Source organism: Grampus griseus, assembly GCF_964374135.1.
Source record: "Grampus griseus genome assembly, chromosome: 10".
NCBI classification, from domain to species: domain Eukaryota; kingdom Metazoa; phylum Chordata; class Mammalia; order Artiodactyla; family Delphinidae; genus Grampus; species Grampus griseus.
Genome location: NC_139004.1, coordinates 48,595,981 through 48,615,438, shown reverse-complemented (window position 1 = coordinate 48,615,438; position 19,458 = coordinate 48,595,981). Strand labels below are relative to the sequence as shown.

Sequence of the window (19,458 nt, the reverse complement as noted above, 5' to 3'; positions counted from 1 at the left end):
ACACTTTCCAGTATGCTTACCTTGTTACAACTTGTCTCCTCTCGTATAGTTGCTTAGCATGGGTTAGTGAGCTGGGGCTTTGCTGTGATACTTGAGGAGGGTGACGGGCGGTGTGTGCGTGCTTCATGGCCTTATTCAATTAAGCACTCTGCTCTTAATTTACTACTAAATCCTCCTTTAGTTTTTAGATTTCATAAAAACTTTCGTGTGGATATAAGGGGTGTTCTTAATATAGAAAATGTAGCCCATTTCTTCCCATCCCATAGGTTACACCTTGACCTAACGTTTTTATGTATGGTAGTTATGCTTACTTTCGCTCCCTTTTAGGGTTTGCTGAAGATGGCGGTATATAGACTGAAGTAGCAAGGGTTGGTGAGGTTAATCGGGGTTTATGGGTTACAGAACAGGCTCCTCTAGAGGGATATGAAGCACCGCCAAGTCCTTTGAGTTTTAGGCTGTTGCCAGTAGTACTCTGGCGAATAGTCTTGTTTTGTGACTATTTAGTTTACGACTAAGCATAGTGGGGTATCTAATCCCAGTTTGGGTCTTAGTTGTCGTGTACTCAGATTGTACTAAAGTCACTTTCGTGGTTTAGCTTAGTTTTAATTATGGCTTTTTACAGCTTAATTAGGATTTGACTTTATTTTGTATGATTCCTTAACACTCTTTACGCCGTGTCTCTATTAATTTGGGTCAGTCGTATGACCACGGTGGCTGGCACGAAGTTTACCAACCCTAGTTAACATGACTTAGTCAAACTTTAGTTCATGGCTTACTTTTTATCACTGCTGTGTCCCGTGGGGGTGTGGCTAAGCAAGGTGTTGTGAGCTGCTAGTGTAGCGTGCTTGATACCCGCTCCTTTTGATCTTTGTGATTTGGAGGGCATTCTCACTGGGATGTGGATGCTTGCATGTGTAAGTCTGTTAAGAATTAATAGTAAGGCTGGGACCAAACCTTTATGTTGATGGGGCTGGCGAAGCCCACCCATCTAGACATTTTCAGTGTCTTGCTTTATGAAAAAATTTAAGCTACATTAACCCATGGGGTGTAAAAGATGTTCGTATAATTTCATTATGGGGCTTGTATCAGATTTAGTATTGATTTATGAAAAAAATTGTTCGTAGATCTAGGGACGAAGCTGTCTAGGGGGGTGGTGAATATCTAAGCAGATGGTTAGTTTTGTAGGGGGTAAGGGGGGTTTGATCCACTACGAGATACAGTTTTTTGAGCCTGGGGGGAATAATGGAGTACTGTGTCCTGTAACCATTAATTTAATTGCACATGTTGGTTGTGCTAGTCAAATAAAAAATACATACAAGTCCAGCTACAATTTGCTTGACTGTGACGAGACCTTTTAAGGTCATAGCTGAGTCTGTGCAGGCCCCCCCAAAAAAATAAAAAATACCAAATGTATGGAATCTCAGTTATGTGTGAGCATGGGCTGATTAGTCATTAACCCATCGAGATGTCTTATTTAAGGGGAACGAGTGGGCGATTTTAAGTTAAAATGGTCCTGAAGTAAGAACCAGATGTCTTATAAAGATCACCGTTAATGACATGTCCTATGTACGATCAATAATATTATGTAATATGTAAAATTAATAAAATTTAATATGACCTTTAACTGCTAGTGGGGAAAATAAATGAATGCACAGTAATACATAGCATGTATATGTGTACATTTACAGGAAGACACTATTATTGATATGTGGACATGCATGTGTATATGACTTACACAACAAAAGTATTATAAAATAAATTATTTTCAATACTGACATAGTACTGTAGCCTGGTGGTTATTCTACAATAAACCTTTTCAAGGAATAGTTTATGTAGAATTTCAGCTTTGGGTGCTGGTGGTGAGGTTTAATGCTTCTTCCTTGAGTCTTAGGGAGGTGTGAGTTTCTCCTTTTCCGGTTTACAAGGCCGGGGTATTTTGTTATACTACAAAGACTCTTCATTTTAGGAGTTTATTTTCGATAAGACTAGTTACTGGTATTAACACTAGGGATTAAGAGAAAATATAAGATGGATGCTGATTGGCCTACAATTATGTATGGGTGTTCTACGGGTTGGCCTCCAATTCATGTTAGAGTTAGGAGATCTGCGACTAGTACTCAGAATAAGAGTTGGCTAAAGGGTCGGAATATTATGTTTCGTTGTTTAGATGGAGGCAGTTAGTGGGTAGGCAGTTAGTGAGATAACTCGGTGAGGGTTATAAAAATGAAAGTGGGGTTTTTCATACTCTATATCTGGTGCTGAGTACATTTTTGGGCACTCACTGAATTATAGGGCATTTGACTGCTGAGGTACATAGTATCTTGAAAAATGGCACTTGACAGTCCCTTCTTTATAAACCAGTTAGCTCATTCCTGCCCTTAATTATTTCATTAAAAAAAGGGAAAGGTGTTGGTTTCTCTCTGTAAGACTTAATCCTTATTCCATAGAAGTGGGCACAGGGATAGTCTGGCTTTTGAGGGGTAGAAAGATGATGAAAATTCTAGATAAGATTCAATTCAGGAGGCAATGTAAAGTCGAGGAAAGAGCCTACTAAATAGGCCTTGATTCAGACCCTAGCTCTGTCACATACTGCCAGTGTGAGTATAGACAAATTTGCCTCAGTTCTTTGAGCCTCTGTTTGCTCACCTGTGGTGACACTACCTTTCTAGTCAAGTTTGGTGTTGGCATAATATGTGTACTATATCTTTTACTCAGTTCCTGGTAAAAGTGAATTCCCTTCTATCTGTTTAGGTTGCCATACTGTATTTGCATTAAAAGTTTGCCTTCACAATATAGGAAGGGCAGCATCTCAGTGATGTAACCCTGGCATTTTATTAGTGGGAAAACTTAGATCTGGAGAGGTAAACTAATCAATAATAAAGGTGGCAGATCTTAGACTAGAGTCTGGGTTTCTGAATCTCAGGCCATTGTTCTTTCTACCACTGAGTTCTGCCTTGTCCAGATTCTTATTGGGAAAATAAGAATCAATTTTGTGTTGCCTCTCAGAATGTGGTATTAAAAGCATAAATTTGGAAGATGGCTTATCTGGGTTCACATTCCCACCTTTGCTGCTGATTCTTTATGTAGGTGTAGGTAAGGTATTTTAATTTTTCTAAGATTTGTTTATAAATTAGGAAAATAATACCTACCTGAGAAGTAGGAAAATGCATGCTGTCCAGAAGAAATTTTCCTCTACCTTAATATTATTGGAGCCAACCTGAGGATTATAATCAGGAGACAGTCTTTAAGAAAGCTCTAAGGACTGTTCTGCCCCTTAGAGGTCAAAGCATAGTTATATATAAGTTTTTGAGACAAAGGATTATATGTCAAGTGACATATTTTTGACAGTTTACACAATCCAGATCTAAATGTACAAAGTGAGTAATGAGTCATGGGTCATTGTGGCCTCTTACGAGATTAAGAAGGAGGTTATCTCCTAAGGAGGTCTGGTTAATGCAGATGTACAACACACACCAAAGGGAGGGAGGAGGCCCAAAAGGGTAGAGAAAAATTTTATGTTTAAATTTTTCTTATTTTCTATAAAATATAAATTTTATCTCATCAGTTCCCCCTTTTGATCTTTAATCTTTTGATAGCATTAGGTGATCAAATATTTGGTTGCCTTATGCCACCAGGGTGGTTGCTTATGTGCCCTGGGTCCATCATGTCCTTTGGTGTTGGGTCTTAATAGGTTGTTTTACGGAGTGGTACTAGTGAGATGTCTGTCAAGGACTAATGGTCAATTCCAATTGTCCAGTAGGACTTATGCCAATTCTACCTTACAGGTGCGTTGTGCGTGTTCATTAATTTATAGAGAGCTATATAGGATTGACAATAGGAGTAACAGTGTCAGTAGTAAATGTTTAAGCCAAGATCCTCCTAAATCATAACATTTTCCTAGTATTTTTTCTAAACTGGAGAGAGGAGTATTCAGAGTGGAAATTTGACTCTTCATATGTGTTATGAGTTAACAAATATCTCGGCCAAATGGTCATACTATTGGAAAAGTGATAGAAACCCAGCACACTAGCATTAAAGGCAAATTGGCAATGGCTGTTTCCAAGGCTACCCATAGGTGACCTTTAGCCCAAGGGAAACCAGTTGCACATCTTTCTAACCATCCTGGAGACAGCCAAGGCCATAAACTTGTTCCATGAGTCCATTAGGTCCCATTAGGAGCTACCCAATATCTTTTCATCTCGTGAAAAGGAGTGTTTATGGGCACGTTCAGAACAGGTGTCATTAATTGGCCAGGTAAGAGGGTCCCACTTAGTGATGTTGAAGGTAATGTGTAGCTTGCACAATACTAGAGTTTCTTCTAAAATAAAATAGGGCCATCCAGTTAGAGCCTTGGAGAGGAGAAATCCTCCAAGGAAACCTAGGAGTACTGGACTTAGGTCCACAAACCTATGGTTTGTTTGGATTAATTTTTTGAAACTTGCAAATGATTGAGCCCAGGGAAGAAATACATTGGATTCATAAGCAAAAGTGTGAGCAATTGTCAAAGTAATAGTGTGCAGGCCTGGGTCATCTTGTGTCAGCTGTCTACTTCAGATGTCATTGTCTTCTTGTTCTGGTCTGGTAGTGCTGGTCCTAGTTAGTCAAAGTCGGGTGTCAGAGACAAGAGTTATAGTTCATTCAGGAGAGGAAGCCTGATATGGCCCCGTCCCACATGGCTGTACAGGGTCTTTTATCTTATGTCTTTTCCAGTGTGCATAATCTCCTGGTTGCAGGTCATGGTGAATCTGATCTTCATCCAAAAATAGATTATTGTGATCAGCTTTAGAAACAAACTAGAGTATTGTTTTAATAATTCAATTAAACTTTACAGTAATAAAGCATAACAACAAGGAGCCATCTAAGAAGTGAGTCTTAGGTGGTAAATATAAAAAAAAAGCCTCATTTAGCAAAACTAGAATTTAATATCCACTGAAGCATAATCTTTTTCTCTAAAATTACCCTTATTTCTACCAAATATAGCCATATTAATTTGTTTGCGAAATAAGTCTGTAATTGACCACATAGACTCATAAATTGGCTGTGTTGGAACTTTTCATAAGGAATCTTAGATTAAACCTTTAAAAGACCTCTCAAGGCCAGATAAATTACACCAAAGGCTTGCCACAGATTCTGCCTGCAATATCTGTAGATTTGGGTGAAGTTCTCTCTTTTTGAGATCCCCAAAATACCTTGAGATTCCTGTACCTATCAGGAGGTGGCCTTCCTTATTTACCTGATAAAGGTGCTAGGAACCTAAGAGTTTCCAATTTCTGGAGGGAATGGTTGGATAGCGAGAAAAGATAAATGTTTCAATTCTACTTACAAAGGTGTAATTTACCAAATTGCTGTAAGTCATAATTAGCTCGAGGGGAAAGGTTTCCTTGTATCCGGAAAGCACAGATTAAAAACCAGTGGTGTTTTAGCCAAAAACCAAAGGGAGGTTTTGGGAGTGGTAAAAGAACTGGTGGGCTTTAAATTGTTTGTGGAGCCACACCTCTGGTTCTGTAAAGACTGGATTTGTAATTAAAAAAAAAAAGACACCTGTTTTTTGTTTTTTACGCGAGCCTCTCACTGTTGTGGCCTCTCCCATTGCGGAGGCTCCGGACGCGCAGGCTCAGCGGCCACGGCTCACGGGCCCAGCCGCTCCGCAGCATGTGGGATCTTCCCGGACCGGGGCACGAACCCGTGTCCCCTGCATCAGCAGGTGGACTCTCAACCACTGCGCCACCAGGGAAGCCCAGACACCTGTTTTTAATTACTCAAAGAATTGGATTGCCACAGCAATGATATCAAGACCTACCCATCCACCTATGTTGGAATGTTCTTTCCCTCACTGAGCTTAGAGGAGAATGCCAAAAAAAAATTCCTATCAGGCTCTGAATATCAGCTCTGGTCAGTTTAGTCAAACCAGTGGCCTTGCATCTTGGTAATCTATTTACAGAAACTTTTGAGGATCCTCCCTGGGTTTAAGAAATTCTTTAACTGTGGCCCTCAGTTGGCCTCTGATCTGAACAGGCTTACTTATAGCCTCGGGTGATTCCATTTCTAATGGTAACCACTTAATAGTGTCTTCAGAGTGGAAGGCAATTCAGACAGAGGATTACTAGAATGAGTACTTGAAGGGAGGTTAGAGGAGAGCAGTAGTTATGTCAGTCTTTTTTTTTTTTTTGGCCATGCTGCACAGCATGCGGGATCTTAGTTCCCGACCAGGGATCATCAGTCTTTAAAGGATTTTTTTGGTTTATTTTAGGTACTTGTTATAACATTAATATTGCATTAGCTTTCTACAACAAATCTTTCAATGAAGCTGTTTTGGCATTTTGAAGCCTTCTGGGGCTTCTGCATACCAATTAAAATAGATAAAATAATTTAAGATGAGAGCTCTCTAAAACTTCAAATTTACAAGTCTTTCTAATTCAAAGGAACTGAGGAGCTAGCCCTACAAATATTTTCTCATGCTAATCTAATTTTAGAAATGGGAAAAACTCTTACCACTCTTGTTTCCAGTAGACCCTGTAGGCAGTGTTCCAGGAGACTGACTGACAGGGTAAGAACTTAGCTTCTGCTGGCTTTCTTTAACTGTGCATGCAAAAATCAGTTTTGGAAAGCCAAAAAAGAGCCCCATCTTGGCTGTTTTAGGGCAGGATATCCTTTAATTCTCAATTAAGTAAGCACTTGCAAGCATACGTAAACCCAGCTGGCATCCCCATAGGTGGCAGTCTGTCTAGGAGCTGTTTGGCTTTTAAGGCACAGTTTCCCATTATGAATTTGGTAGTCTAATTAAGATATGAGATATGCTCTGAACAACTTTCTGAGGATAGAAAGGTGGATGGGATGTGTGCTGCTTCTCTCTCGCTCCCTGAAGAGTTACTCTTGGATTAGTTCTACTCTTCTACGTGTCTCGGTTTCTCCCTCCCCCAGTAAAGCCTCTGAGAGTGCTCAGAGTGAAACTGAGTAGGACACTGTGGGGCTCCTGGGCACAGAAGCCTTCCTGTACCCTGTTTCTTAACTCCGGCCTCCATGACTCTCCCTGAGTTCCAGAGGGCAGATTCAAACAGTTACTAATGCAGGAAGGGAGGGGATGCAGAGAGGAGGGAGGAGCAGCCAAGAAACAATTGTGCAGCCTTGGGGCAGGGTCCTGGTTCCCCCTCAAGGGATACACATAACAATGTCTTTAAGCTCTTTAAAATGTCAGCATTCTTCATACCAGAGAAAGACCACCTGAGACTACATTAAAGGAACCAGAGAAGCTCATTAAGCAGATTACCTGAGACCAGATGAAAGGAGGCACACCCTAATCTTATCAGCAACCTCACCCTTGAACCATTGCTATAAACTCATCACATCCTCCCAGGTGGGGACACACAGTTTTTTGGGGCAGGAGCCTGCTTTGTCCCCCTTTGCCTGGCAAAGCAATAAAGCTATTCTCTTCTACTTCACTCAGAACACTGTCTCCGAGATTCGATTTGGCACTGGTGCACAAGAAGCTGAGTTTTCAGCATCAAGAGCACAAGACAATCAGTCTTTCTAGTGTGCACCTCTGGAAGAGCAGTATTTAATGGTTGTAGTGGGTTCCCCTTCCCCTGTAGGACTGCAACATCACGAGAGTTGATCCTCAGATACTTACACTAGGTTCTCAGTCACTTGAGAATACCTTGTGGCTGGAAGGAGCAGATGTCCCTTGTTCTTCAGACCTGAATTAATTCAGTTTCTCATTTCACTAGCAGAAGTTTTGTTCAGACCATATATTGATTTGTTTTTTAAAATTTAACTATAACAAAAACCCAGCCACCTATGTTTCCCTGGGCCTCCTGCCCAGCCCAGATCCCCTTAGGTCTCCTGCCTGGGAAATGCACCGGTTACCCTTAAGACTCCAGCCTGAATAAAATTTGTAGGATCATCGCTTAAAAGTAATGAGATCTGAATATCAGAACTCATCAGAACATCTGAGCTGGTGGGGCTTAATGAGCCCATGCTGGTACTGAGCACTGGTTCACAGTAGACGCCAGGTGTCTTCTGGTGGTAAGACATGGATGTCAACAAAAAGATTAACCAATAGTCTATCTAAGAAAGAAATGGGAAATATTATTTGAGCCAACCTGGTGATTGTACTGGGAGACAGTCTTTTAGAATGCTCTGAGGGCTGCTCCACCCATTAGAGGTCAAAGCACAGTTACATGTTTTTGAGACAAAGGGTTATACTCTAAATGATGTGTTATTGACAGTTTATACAATCCAGATCTGCCAAGTACAAAAAGTGAGCAGTGGGTCATGGGGTCATCGTGGCCCCTTAAAGATTAAGAAGGAAGTTATCTCCTAAGGAGGTCTGGTTAATGCTGATGCACAACACACACTAAAGGGGAGGGAGGAGATCCAAAGGGGCAGAGAAAACTTTTATGTTTAAATTTTTCTTGTCTTGCCATAAAATACGAAGTTTATCTTATCACCTTCCACGTTCCTTTGGCTGGTCTAAGAATTAAATTGACATGAGGGTAGGTTAACGGGAGAAAATGAAACAAAAGTTTACTAATAAGTATACATGGGAGAGACCCAGGAGAACTGAGTAACTTGCCAAAATGGTCAAAGCCCTCGCCTTAAATATTACCATTCTCAGCTAAAGACAAAAGGGGATGTTAAGGGTGAGGAAGAGTCAGTTATGAGAGGTTCCTAGAATAAGCACAGTAAACAAGGATAAGGTTGTTATAAGAGTTTCTAGACATTTGGTCATCCTCGCTTTCTGGAAGAGAGAGGGAAACACCCTTACAAATGGATATTTCCCTTAAAAATGTGAATGTTTCTTACAAAACGGTAACTCCTACTTGGTCTTCACAGTTTTTCCCCACCTCTCTTGTTTCTTAGAACATAACCAAAGAGACATATTTTGGGGGGGGTGAATTCTCCCCTACTATGCAGAAGCACTAGTACCTGTCATATGGTTAGTGAGCAATAAATAGGAAATATTAAGATGATTAAATACGACAGGATAATCATTTTTTTCCTAGAAAAAAGACTAATCTGGTGTCAGAAAATAATTCTATGTTTTCTAGTCTCTCACACCCCAGTATGTATAGCATACCTCAACTGAAGTCCTCTCAATGTTGATTGTAGAAAAGAGTGAAATTTAAGGTCTCCTAAGATGAATTCTGATTAATAATGTTTGAATTTTTTTCTTCTTCTTTTTACATCTCTTCCCTAGCCTTCAGCAACTGCTGTTCTCTTTTCTACCCACCTCATCTGGCAGATTGTGCCCATCTTTCTCCATTAATATTGTGATATTGTGATTTGTAAGAAAAACATATGTGGTCACTCAGCTGACCAAAATATATTTCTCATATACATTTGGTCTTCATCCATGGTTCCTTGGCTCACAGCTCCCCAAACCCTTGGAATTACCTGAGGGAAAAGAGCCATGGGAGCATCTTTTGCCATAATATTTGGTCTCTTTTCCTCAGTTTCTGAAACCTTTTCAGAGCCATCAAGGTGACATAAATGGATATCTTGTTACTTATAACAAGAGACTTTCCACCTTGACTGGATTTATGTTAATGAGGTGACTTTTGGAAAGCACCGCAGGATGAGGGCTGGTTGCCAGGGGAACTCACCAGGTGATTAGAGAATTAGAACTTTCAGTCCCATTGACCAGGGGGATGGAGGGTGGGGGGGTGAGATATGTTGAATCAGTTGCCAGTGATTTAATCAGTCATGCCTATGTAATGAGGCCTCCATAAAAACCCAAAGAGGGGAGGGTTTAGAGAGCTTCCAGGTTGGTGAACCAGAACATTTCCACATGCCACTATGCTGGCCCCAAACTCCAGGAGGCCAGAAGCTCCTTTGTTAGCACCTGGCCCTGTGTATCTCTACATGTGGCTGTTGATTCATACCCTTTAATATCCTTCGTAATAAACAGTAATCAAGTAAGTAAATGGGTTTCTTTGGTTCTCTAAGCTGCTCTAGCAAATTAATCAAATTCAAGAAGGTTGTGGGAACCTCTGATTTACAGCCAGTTGATCAGAAGTACAGGTAACAACCTGGACTTGCTGATCGGCATCCTGAATTGGAGGGAATCATTGGAACCTCCATTTTGCAGCTGGTCCCTCAGAAGTACAGGTAGCAACTTGGGCTTGCCTTTGGCTTCTGAAGTAGAAGGAAGTCTTGTGGGACTGAGCCCTTTACGTGTGGAATCCCATGCCATCTCTAGGTAGATAGTGTCAGAATTGAGTTGAATTGTAGGGCACCCAGCTGGTGTCCAGATCATTGCTTGCTGATGGTGTGGAAATGCCTCCTCCCTGACACTGGAATTGGGTGATCACAACAACTGTTAATCGTTCTTGGGAATTTCATTGTTCTCAGCAATTGTCAACATCTTTCACCTCAGTCCTTTCTAATTCTCTTAATTTGTACTTCTCTTATGTAAACCTCTGAAAAGAAACAAAATCTAATTGCCAAATATATAAAATGTTTTCATAATTATATATAAATTTATTTGTCTATAGATAAATATATCTCATCCTCCTATATTATTGTGGTTAGATGAAATGATGAATATGAAGTAACTTTCTGTAATAAGAACAAAATCTCCATGCAAAAGTTAGGTGATGACACTATTGTAAAGCAGTTATACTCCAATACAGATGTTCAAAAAAAACAAAAGTTAGGTGATGTTTACCAACTGATAACATAGAACTAACCATGCCCACAAATGTTTAAGAGTACTAGTTATCATCGGGATTCTGTAAATCACGTAGTATCCACTTAGCTCTGTTTCCACTACAGTAGCGGTCCTTAAATTGGAATGGGACTTAAAGTCACATGGACTGATTACTGACAGTTCAGTTTGATGATTTTCACCCCAACATTCTGATTTGCATAGATCTGCACTGGAGCCTAGCAGTCAGTAGTTTTGAAGAGAACTCTAAATGATTCTAAGGCAGTTGTCCATTCCTCACTTTGCAAACACTGCTCTAGGTCAGCTCCAGTTTCTTAGAATATTCTTGTAAAAGACCATTTTTTGTGTTTCATGTTCCTGTAGGATACATTTATCATTGACTTTCATGATAGAGAGAGGCCCACTTAATCTTGTCTTGGGATAATATTTTTGACATTTGTTAAGTTTTAAAAATTAATATTATCAATTCCTGCTAGGCTATTTAAAATACTATCTAATCTTTTGATCATTCTAATCTTTGATAATAATCTGCTCATTGTACTCACTTTTTAAAGATTAAAGTAAACACAGGTTTGTTATTTTAAGATAATTTAAGTTATGGTAAATAAGGTTAGATACAGTATAAATTTTCGGGAATGTTAAAGCTAGCTTTGTCTAGTTTAAGTCTAATAATTGCCAATTAGGCTTTTACCATTTATGCAGAAAATCAAATTTTCCGGGCCAGATACTTTGGATACCCATGAAGAGGCATTTCATCACAAAGTATATAAAACTGAATCTTACTTTACTGTGAGTTAGGCTACTGCAGCTCCCTTTACTTCTCTGTAGAAATAAGGTTGAGGAAGGATCCTTGCATAAGCAATAAAGCCAAAGGTTACACATAGCCTACTTTGTTACTTTGCTAGCAGTTTTCCTTTCAGTATAGTAATAAATACAGTGGGATATCTGCCTTCTATTATTTGGTACCTTTCTGAGATCTCATTTTCCCTGGCCCTGCAGCTTTTAATCTCCAGAAGTTGGGTGTGTATGGAGTAATATGATAAGCATTAATATTTCTGATACTTATGTGATTTTATATTTATTTTTGCAAGGATAGAAATTAAATTTTTCATTTTCATTTCATAACAAATTTAAATGACAACTATTAAAACAAAATTTGATGCGTATCTGTGATGCAAGTGGATTTTCTCTTTGGTGTGCTTGGCTATTTCTCATATACTTTTTAAGACAGATAAGCAATTTTTTAGGACAGTGCATTCCAAGTCATGTTTATAGTATATAGAATAAATATATAGAATAATGATATAAAACTTGAAAAAAGATTCTTTAGGCAAATAATGTTTTCTTGTATTTAGAGAGAGACCATATGCAAATTTGGGTGATTTATAAATAAAATAGGCAACAGATATAAGTATATAAAATAAGCAATCTGACTATGCATTTTATCCTAAAAATGACCAGTTATCATACTTTATAAAATGTGACATCGTTAAATCATTATACTCCCTTCCATATAAGGTACTTAAAAACCTTCCAAAAGGTTCCCACTTTTGTAGTTCTTGATGAATTTAGTGTGTAAAAGATTCATTGGGTGGGCTTCTCTGGTGGTGCAGTGTTTGAGAGTCTGCCTGCTGATGCAGGGGACACAGGTTCATGCCCCAGTCTGGGAAGATCCCACATGCCGCGGAGCGGCTGGGCCCGTGAGCCATGGCCACTGAGCCTGCGCATCCGGAGCCTGTGCTCCACAACGGGAGAGTCCACAACAGCAAGAGGCCCCGCGTACCGCAAAAAAAAAAAAAAAAAAGATTCATTGGGGAGGGAAAAGTACTAATAGTTCAGGCTCTGAAATCCAAGTTTTTGTGCTGATCTTGGTTAAACTTCATAACCTTTATGGGTCCCAGTTTTTCCGTCTGTGAAATGGGTGTAATAAGATTTTCCTACCTCATAGGGTAATCATGAGAGTTAATGGGGATAACATTTGTAAAACACTTAGCACAATACTACATTTGATTATGAATATATTTTATAGTTGCTGTATAAGTATTCCTCACATTCTTGAATCATGTCCAGGTTTTTCTTAAATTCCACAGAATAGGGACCAAATCCTATAGTCTCTTTATCGTAAAGGACGATCTCCATTGGTCTCCGTTCTGTTTTTCCAATCTCATCTCTTGTCATTCCCCTCCTCATTCTTTTTCCGCATACTCTTTCAGGCCCTTGAACTTGTTACCCCTGCTGAAACTTAGCAAACTGTTAACGTTTAAGTACAGAAAGTACAATAAAAATAACCACGCTCTTCACCTAAGAATGCAGGGTTAAGAGTCATTTGATCTTTCCCTGTACCTTCTTTAAAAACTCCTCCTCCTCCCCACTCCTCAATCCTTTTAGCATTCTGTATTATCTCAAATATATTACTTCCCTTTATGGCATAACAATTATTTTACTGCACAGCCGTCTCCCACATTGGGTTTTCCTTGCTGAGTAAATGATTGTTTCATGATAAAAATGAATGAGTAGGAAGTCACACTGCTGACCTAGTTAGAACTTCGCGTAAAGCAAAAGCATATAGGCTTGGATCCTCAAAGTGCACAAACTGTGGGACACCATCTGTTTCAACTCTGTAGAGCAGTTTGTTTTTCAGCTGTCTTTAGGGAAAAAAAGAATGATTCCAGTTGAATAAATCCTGTCCATTTGGTTGGATAGTAAGATATTTTGATTTAAGTCAGATGTCTAAGATAGGCACAATTTTACTTCTCCTTAAGCTAGACTGTATCCTATCACTTAACTAGCCATGTGCTCTTATTCTGCTGGTTCCTCTTTTAAGATATAATGTGTGTGTGAAAGAGTGTTAGATAGAGACACATATGCCTACTTGAGGTTTGCAGTATGGGAATAACCCATACTTTCCTTTTGGAAAGGAAATATGAGGATTTCAGCTACTAGCAATGTGATTCGAATGATGTTTACTGTTATTTTGGAACAGAGTTGAATCCAGAGAGGAAAAAGTAAACCGTTCAGAGGAAGAAAACTTTACTCTTTATCCACCATTAGGAGAAAGTGCAGTTTTGTACTGGAAGCAGCAGGAGTTAATTATGGTTATGAGGATCTGCCATTTTGGGGGCATATTGGGGTATTTTTCAACTTTCTTGATAAACTGGCAAAGAATCTAACTTAAGGAGTTGTCCTACATGGTTAGAAATTGTTAAATTGGTGTTGGTGAAGAATGACTGAATCATAGGTTTCAACTACTCAGATTTGTAGTAAACACATTTATTTTTGCCTAACTTTCCTATAATCCTAGATATAAACAAATCACTGGACATGCCAAACTCTGACTTTAGTTGAGAGCAATTGGAAGCTTTCAGTTATAAAATCAGAAAAGCAAATAGACAATGATGGAAGACCAGACCCTGAAAACAACAAACAAAACCTTCCCTTAGTATTCATGTTGTCTGAAATAAAGCAAAACAAACGTAACAGGCGTGTGTGTGTGTGCGCGCGCATATTATATATACATAAACTGAATCACTGTGCCGTATACCTGAAGCTAACAGAACATTGCAAATCAACTATACTTAAGTAAAAAACAAAATTTTTTTTTTTTTAAACATCTTTATTGGAGCATAATTGCTTTACAATGGTATGTTAGTTTCAGCTTCACAACAAAATGAATCAGTTATATATATACATATGTTCCCATATCTCTTCCCGCTTGCTTCACCCTCCCTCCCACCCTCCCTATCCCACCCCTCCAGGCGGTCACACAGCACCGAGCTGATCTCCCTGTGCTATGCGGCTGCTTCCCACTAGCTATCTACCTTACGTTTGGTAGTGTATACATGTCCATGCCTCTTTATTGCTTTGTCACCGTTTACCCTTCCCCCTCCCCATAGCCTCAAGTCCATTCTCTAGTAAGTCTGTGTCTTTATTCCTGTTTCACCCCTAGGTTTTTCATGACATTTTTTTTTTCTTAAATTCCATATATATGTGTTAGCATACGGGTCTCTTGTAGACAGCAAATATATGGGTCTTGTTTTTGTATCCATTCAGCCAATCTGTGTCTTTTGGTGGGAGCATTTAGTCCATTTACATTTAAGGTAATTATCGATATGTGTGTTCCCATTCCCATTTTCTTAATTGTTTTGGGTTTGTTATTGTAGGTCTTTTCCTTCTTTTGTGTTTCTTGCCTAGAGAAGTTCCTTTAGCAGTTGTTGTAGAGCTGGTTTGGTGGTGCTGAAGTCTCTCAGCTTTTGCTTGTCTCTAAAGGTTTTAATTTCTCCATCAAATCTGAATGAGATCCTTGCTGGGTAGAGTAATCTTGGTTGCAGGTTTTTCTCCTTCAACACTTTCAATATGTCCTGCCACTCCCTTCTGGCTTGCAGAGTTTCTGCTGAAAGATCAGCTGTTAACCTTATGGGGATTCCCTTGTGTGTTATTTGTTGTTTTTCCCTTGCTGCTTTTAATATGTTTTCTTTGTATTTAATTTTTGACAGTTTGATTAATATGTGTCTTGGCGTATTTCTCCTTGGATTTATCCTGTATGGGACTCTCTGTGCTTCCTGGACTTGATTAACTATTTCCTTTCCCATATTAGGGAAGTTTTCAACTATAATCTCTTCAAATATTTTCTCAGTCCCTTTCTTTTTCTCTTCTTCTTCTGGAACCCCTATAATTCGAATGTTGGTACGTTTAATGTTGTCCCAGAGGTCTCTGAGACTGTCCTCAGTTCTTTTCATTCTTTTTTCTTTATTCTGCTCTGCAGTAGTTATTTCCACTATTTTATCTTCCAGGTCACTTATCCGTTCTTCTGCCTCAGTTATTCTGCTATTGATCCCATCTAGAGTACTTTTAATTTCATTTATTGTGTTGTTCATCGTTGCTTGTTTCATCTTTAGTTCTTCTAGGTCCTTGTTAACTGATTCTTGCATTTTGTCCATTCTATTGTCCATTCTATCTCCAAGATTTCGGATCAACCTTACTATCATTATTTTGAATTCTTTTTCAGGTAGACTGCCTATTTCCTCTTCATTTGTTAGGTCTGATGGGTTTTTATCTTGCTCCTTCATCTGCGGTGTGTTTTTCTGTCTTTTCATTTTGCTTATCTTACTGTGTTTGGGGTCTCCTTTTTTGCAGGCTGAAGGTTCGTAGTTCCTGTTGTTTTTTGTCTGTCCCCAGTGGCTAAGGTTGGTTCAGTGGGTTGTGTAGGCTTCCTGGTGGAGGGTACTAGTGCCTGTGTTCTGGTGGATGAGGCTAGATCTTGTCTTTCTGGTGGGCAGGTCCACGTCTGGTGGTGTGTTTTGGGGTGTCTGTAGACTTATTATGATTTTGGGCCGCCTCTCTGCTAATGGGTGGGGTTGTGTTCCTGTCTTGCTAGTTGTTTGGCATAGGATGTCCAGCACTGTAGCTTGCTGGTCGTTGAGTGAAGCTGGGTGCTGGCGTTGAGATGGAGATCTCTCGGAAATTTTTGCTGTTTGATATTATGTGCAGCTGGGAGGTCTCTTGTGGATCAGTGTCCTGAAGTTGGCTCTCCCACCTCAGAGGCACAGCACTGACTCCTGGCTGCAGCACCAAGAGCCTTTCATCCACAGGGCTCCTTAATTTGGGATGATTGGTTGTCTATTCAGGTATTCCACAGATGCAGGGTACATCAAGTTGATTGTGGAGCTTTAATCCGCTGCTTCTGATGCTGCTGGGAGAGATTTCCCTTTCTCTTCTTTGTTCTCACAGCTCCCAGGGGCTCAGCTTTGGATTTAGCCCCGCCTGTGCGTGTAGGTCGCCGGAGGGCGTCTGTTCTTTGCTCAGACAGGACGGGGTTAAAGGAGCCGCTGATTCGGAGGCTCTGGGTCACTCAGGCCCGGGGGTAGGGAGGGGCACGGAGTGTGGGGCGGGCCTGCAGCGGCAGAGGCCGGCGAGAAGTTGCAGCCTGAGGCGCGCCTGTGCGTTCTCCCGGGGGAGTTGTCCCTGGATCCCGGGACCCTGGCAGTGGCGGGCTGCACAGGCTCCCCGGAAGGGCGTGTGGCTAGTGACCTGTGTTCGCACACAGGCCTCCCGGTGGCGGCAGCAGCGGCCCTAGCGTCTCATGTCTGTCTCTGGGCTCCGCACTTTTAGCCGCGGCTCGCGCCCGTCCCTGGAGCTCTCTCAAGCAGCGTTCTTAATCCCCTCTCCTCGTGCACCAGGAAACAAAGAGGGACGTAAAAGTCTCTTGCCTCTTCGGCAGTTCCAGACTTCTCCCCGGACTCTCTCCCGGCCAGCCGCGGTGCACTAACGCCCTGCAGGCTGTGTTCACGCCGCCAACCTCAGGCCTCTCCCGGCGCTCCGACAAAAGCCGGAGCCTCAGCTCCCAGTCCCGCCCGCCCCGGCGGGCGAGCAGACAAGCCTCTCGGCTGGCGAGTTCCGGTCGGCCCGATCCTCTGCGCTGGAATCTGTCCGCTTTGTCCTCCGCACCCCTGTTGCTGTGCTCTCCTCCGCGGCTCCCAAGCTCCCCCACTCCGCCTCCCGAAGCCTCCACCCGCGAAGGGGCTTCCTAGTGTGTGGACACTTTTCCTCCTTCACAGCTCTCTCCCGCTGGTGCAGGACCCGTCCCTATCCTTTTGTCTCTGTTTAGTTTTTTCTTTTGCCCTACCCAGGTACGTGGGGGGTTTCTTGCCTTTTGGGAGGTCTGAGGTCTTCTGCCAGCGTTCAGTAGATGCTCTGTAGGAGTTGTTCCATGCGTAGATGTATTTCTGGTGTATCTGTGGGGAGGAACGTGATCTCCGCGTCTTACTCTTCCGCCATCTTCCCGGAAGTCCCCAAAAAACAAAATTTTTTTAAATAAAATATACAATGGAGAAAAGACAGTCTCTTCAATAACTGGTGCTGGGAAAACTGGACGGTTCATGTAAAAGAATGAAATTAGAACATTCTCTAACAAGATATACAAAAATAAACTCAAAATGGATTAAAGACTTAAATGTAAGACCTGAAACCATAAAGAAGAGAACAGTCGGAACGCTCTTTGACATAATTCATAGCAGTATTTTTTTTTGGATCTATCTCCTAAAGCAAAGGAAACAAAAGCAGAAATTCACAAATGGGACCTAAATAAACTTAAAAGCTTTTTCACAGCAAAGGAAATAATCCACAAAATGAAAAGACAACCTACTGAATGGGAGAAAATATTTCCAAATGTTATGACCGATAAGGGGTTAATATCCAAAATATGTAAATACCTCATACAACTCAACATCAAAAAAACAAACAACCTGATTAAAAAATGGACAGAAGACCTGAATAGACATTTTTCCAAATACAGATGGCCAACAGACACAGGAAAAGATGCTCAGCATCATTAATCGTCAGAGAAATGCAAATTCAGACTACAACATCTGTCAGAATGGCTATCATCAAGAAGCCATTGGTGCAGCTACTATGGAAAAGAGTATGAAGGTTTCTCAAAAAAACTAAAAATAGAGTTACCATATGACCCAGCAAGTTCACTCCTGGGTATATATCCAAAAAAAGTAAAAACACTAATTCAGAAAGATACATGCACCCCAGTGCTCATAGCACTATTTACAATAGTCAAGATGTGGAAGCAACCTAAGTATCCATTGACAGATGAATGGAGAAAAAAAGATGTGGTATATATGTACAATGGAATGAATACTACTCAGCCATAAAAAAGAATGAAATTTTGCCATTTGCAACAACATGGATGGATTTGGAGGGTATTATGCTTAGTGAAACAGGTCAGACAGAGAAAGACAAATACTGTATGGTATCACTTATATGTGAAATCTAAAAACTAAACTAGTGAATATAACAAAGAGACAGGTATAGAGAACAAACTAGTGGTTACCAGTGAGGAGAGGGAATGGGGGAGGGGCAAGATAGGGGTAGGAGGTTAAGAGGTACAAACTACTATGTATAAAATAAATAATCTACAAGGATATATTGTATAGCACAGGGAATATAGCTAATACTTTATAATAATTATAAATGGAATATAACCTTTAAAATTGTGAATCACTGTGTTGTACACCTGAAACTTACATAGTATTATACATCAACTGTATCTCAATAAAAAAATGAAAAAGAAATGAGTTTTAAAACATTTCCCCAATATTCACATTATTCCAAATATACCCTCTTTTTTCTGCTCATTTATTCAATGAGACATTCTATTTTATGTTTTTAAATAGCTGTCATGGATGCACTGGTAGAAGATGATATCTGCATTCTGAATCATGAAAAAGCCCATAGGAGAGATACAGTGACTCCAGTCTCAATATATTCAGGAGATGAATCTGTTGCTTCACATTTTGCCCTTGTCACTGCATATGAAGACATCAAAAAACGACTTAAGGATTCAGAGAAAGAGAACTCTTTCTTAAAAAAAAGAATAAGAGTTTTGGAAGAAAAGGTAATTTATCTGTTTACCTTCATTATGTTTGTGACTTAATAATTCAAAGCATTTGAAATTTTAAATATTTTTCTGCTCTGTCTTCCATGAGTACCAAATTTCTAAGGATAACTCACTGCTAATCTCAAAACCCTGGGCATTTTACTTAGCCTACTGTGTTTCACTTATCATAGTGCTTGGTGAATATTTGCAGAATAGGATTAACAACATGAAGGGATTAAAGTTCAAATATTTTTCTTACCTCTTTTTATCAGATTGCCTTACCTTCATAGCTGTATGTATTTTATTCAGGATTTTTTAATATGTGCAAAAAATTATATACCAACAAAGGAAATGAAGTGTCAAAGGAAGAAGTTCCTGGAACATTGTTCTGATACGTTTAATAACGTTT

At 40.1% G+C, this 19,458-nt stretch overlaps 1 protein-coding gene across 1 annotated transcript in view; it reads left to right on the top strand.

The window, feature by feature from the left end:
- AZI2 (5-azacytidine induced 2) overlaps positions 1 to 19,458 on the top strand; it is a 39,731-nt gene that overhangs the window by 2,351 nt on the left and 17,922 nt on the right. Inside the window, exon 2 of the mRNA XM_082664636.1 lies at positions 18,847 to 19,067. Coding sequence (XP_082520762.1) covers positions 18,852 to 19,067 — 216 coding nt within the window. The 5' untranslated portion in view covers positions 18,847 to 18,851. The remainder of the gene's footprint in view (positions 1 to 18,846; positions 19,068 to 19,458) is intronic.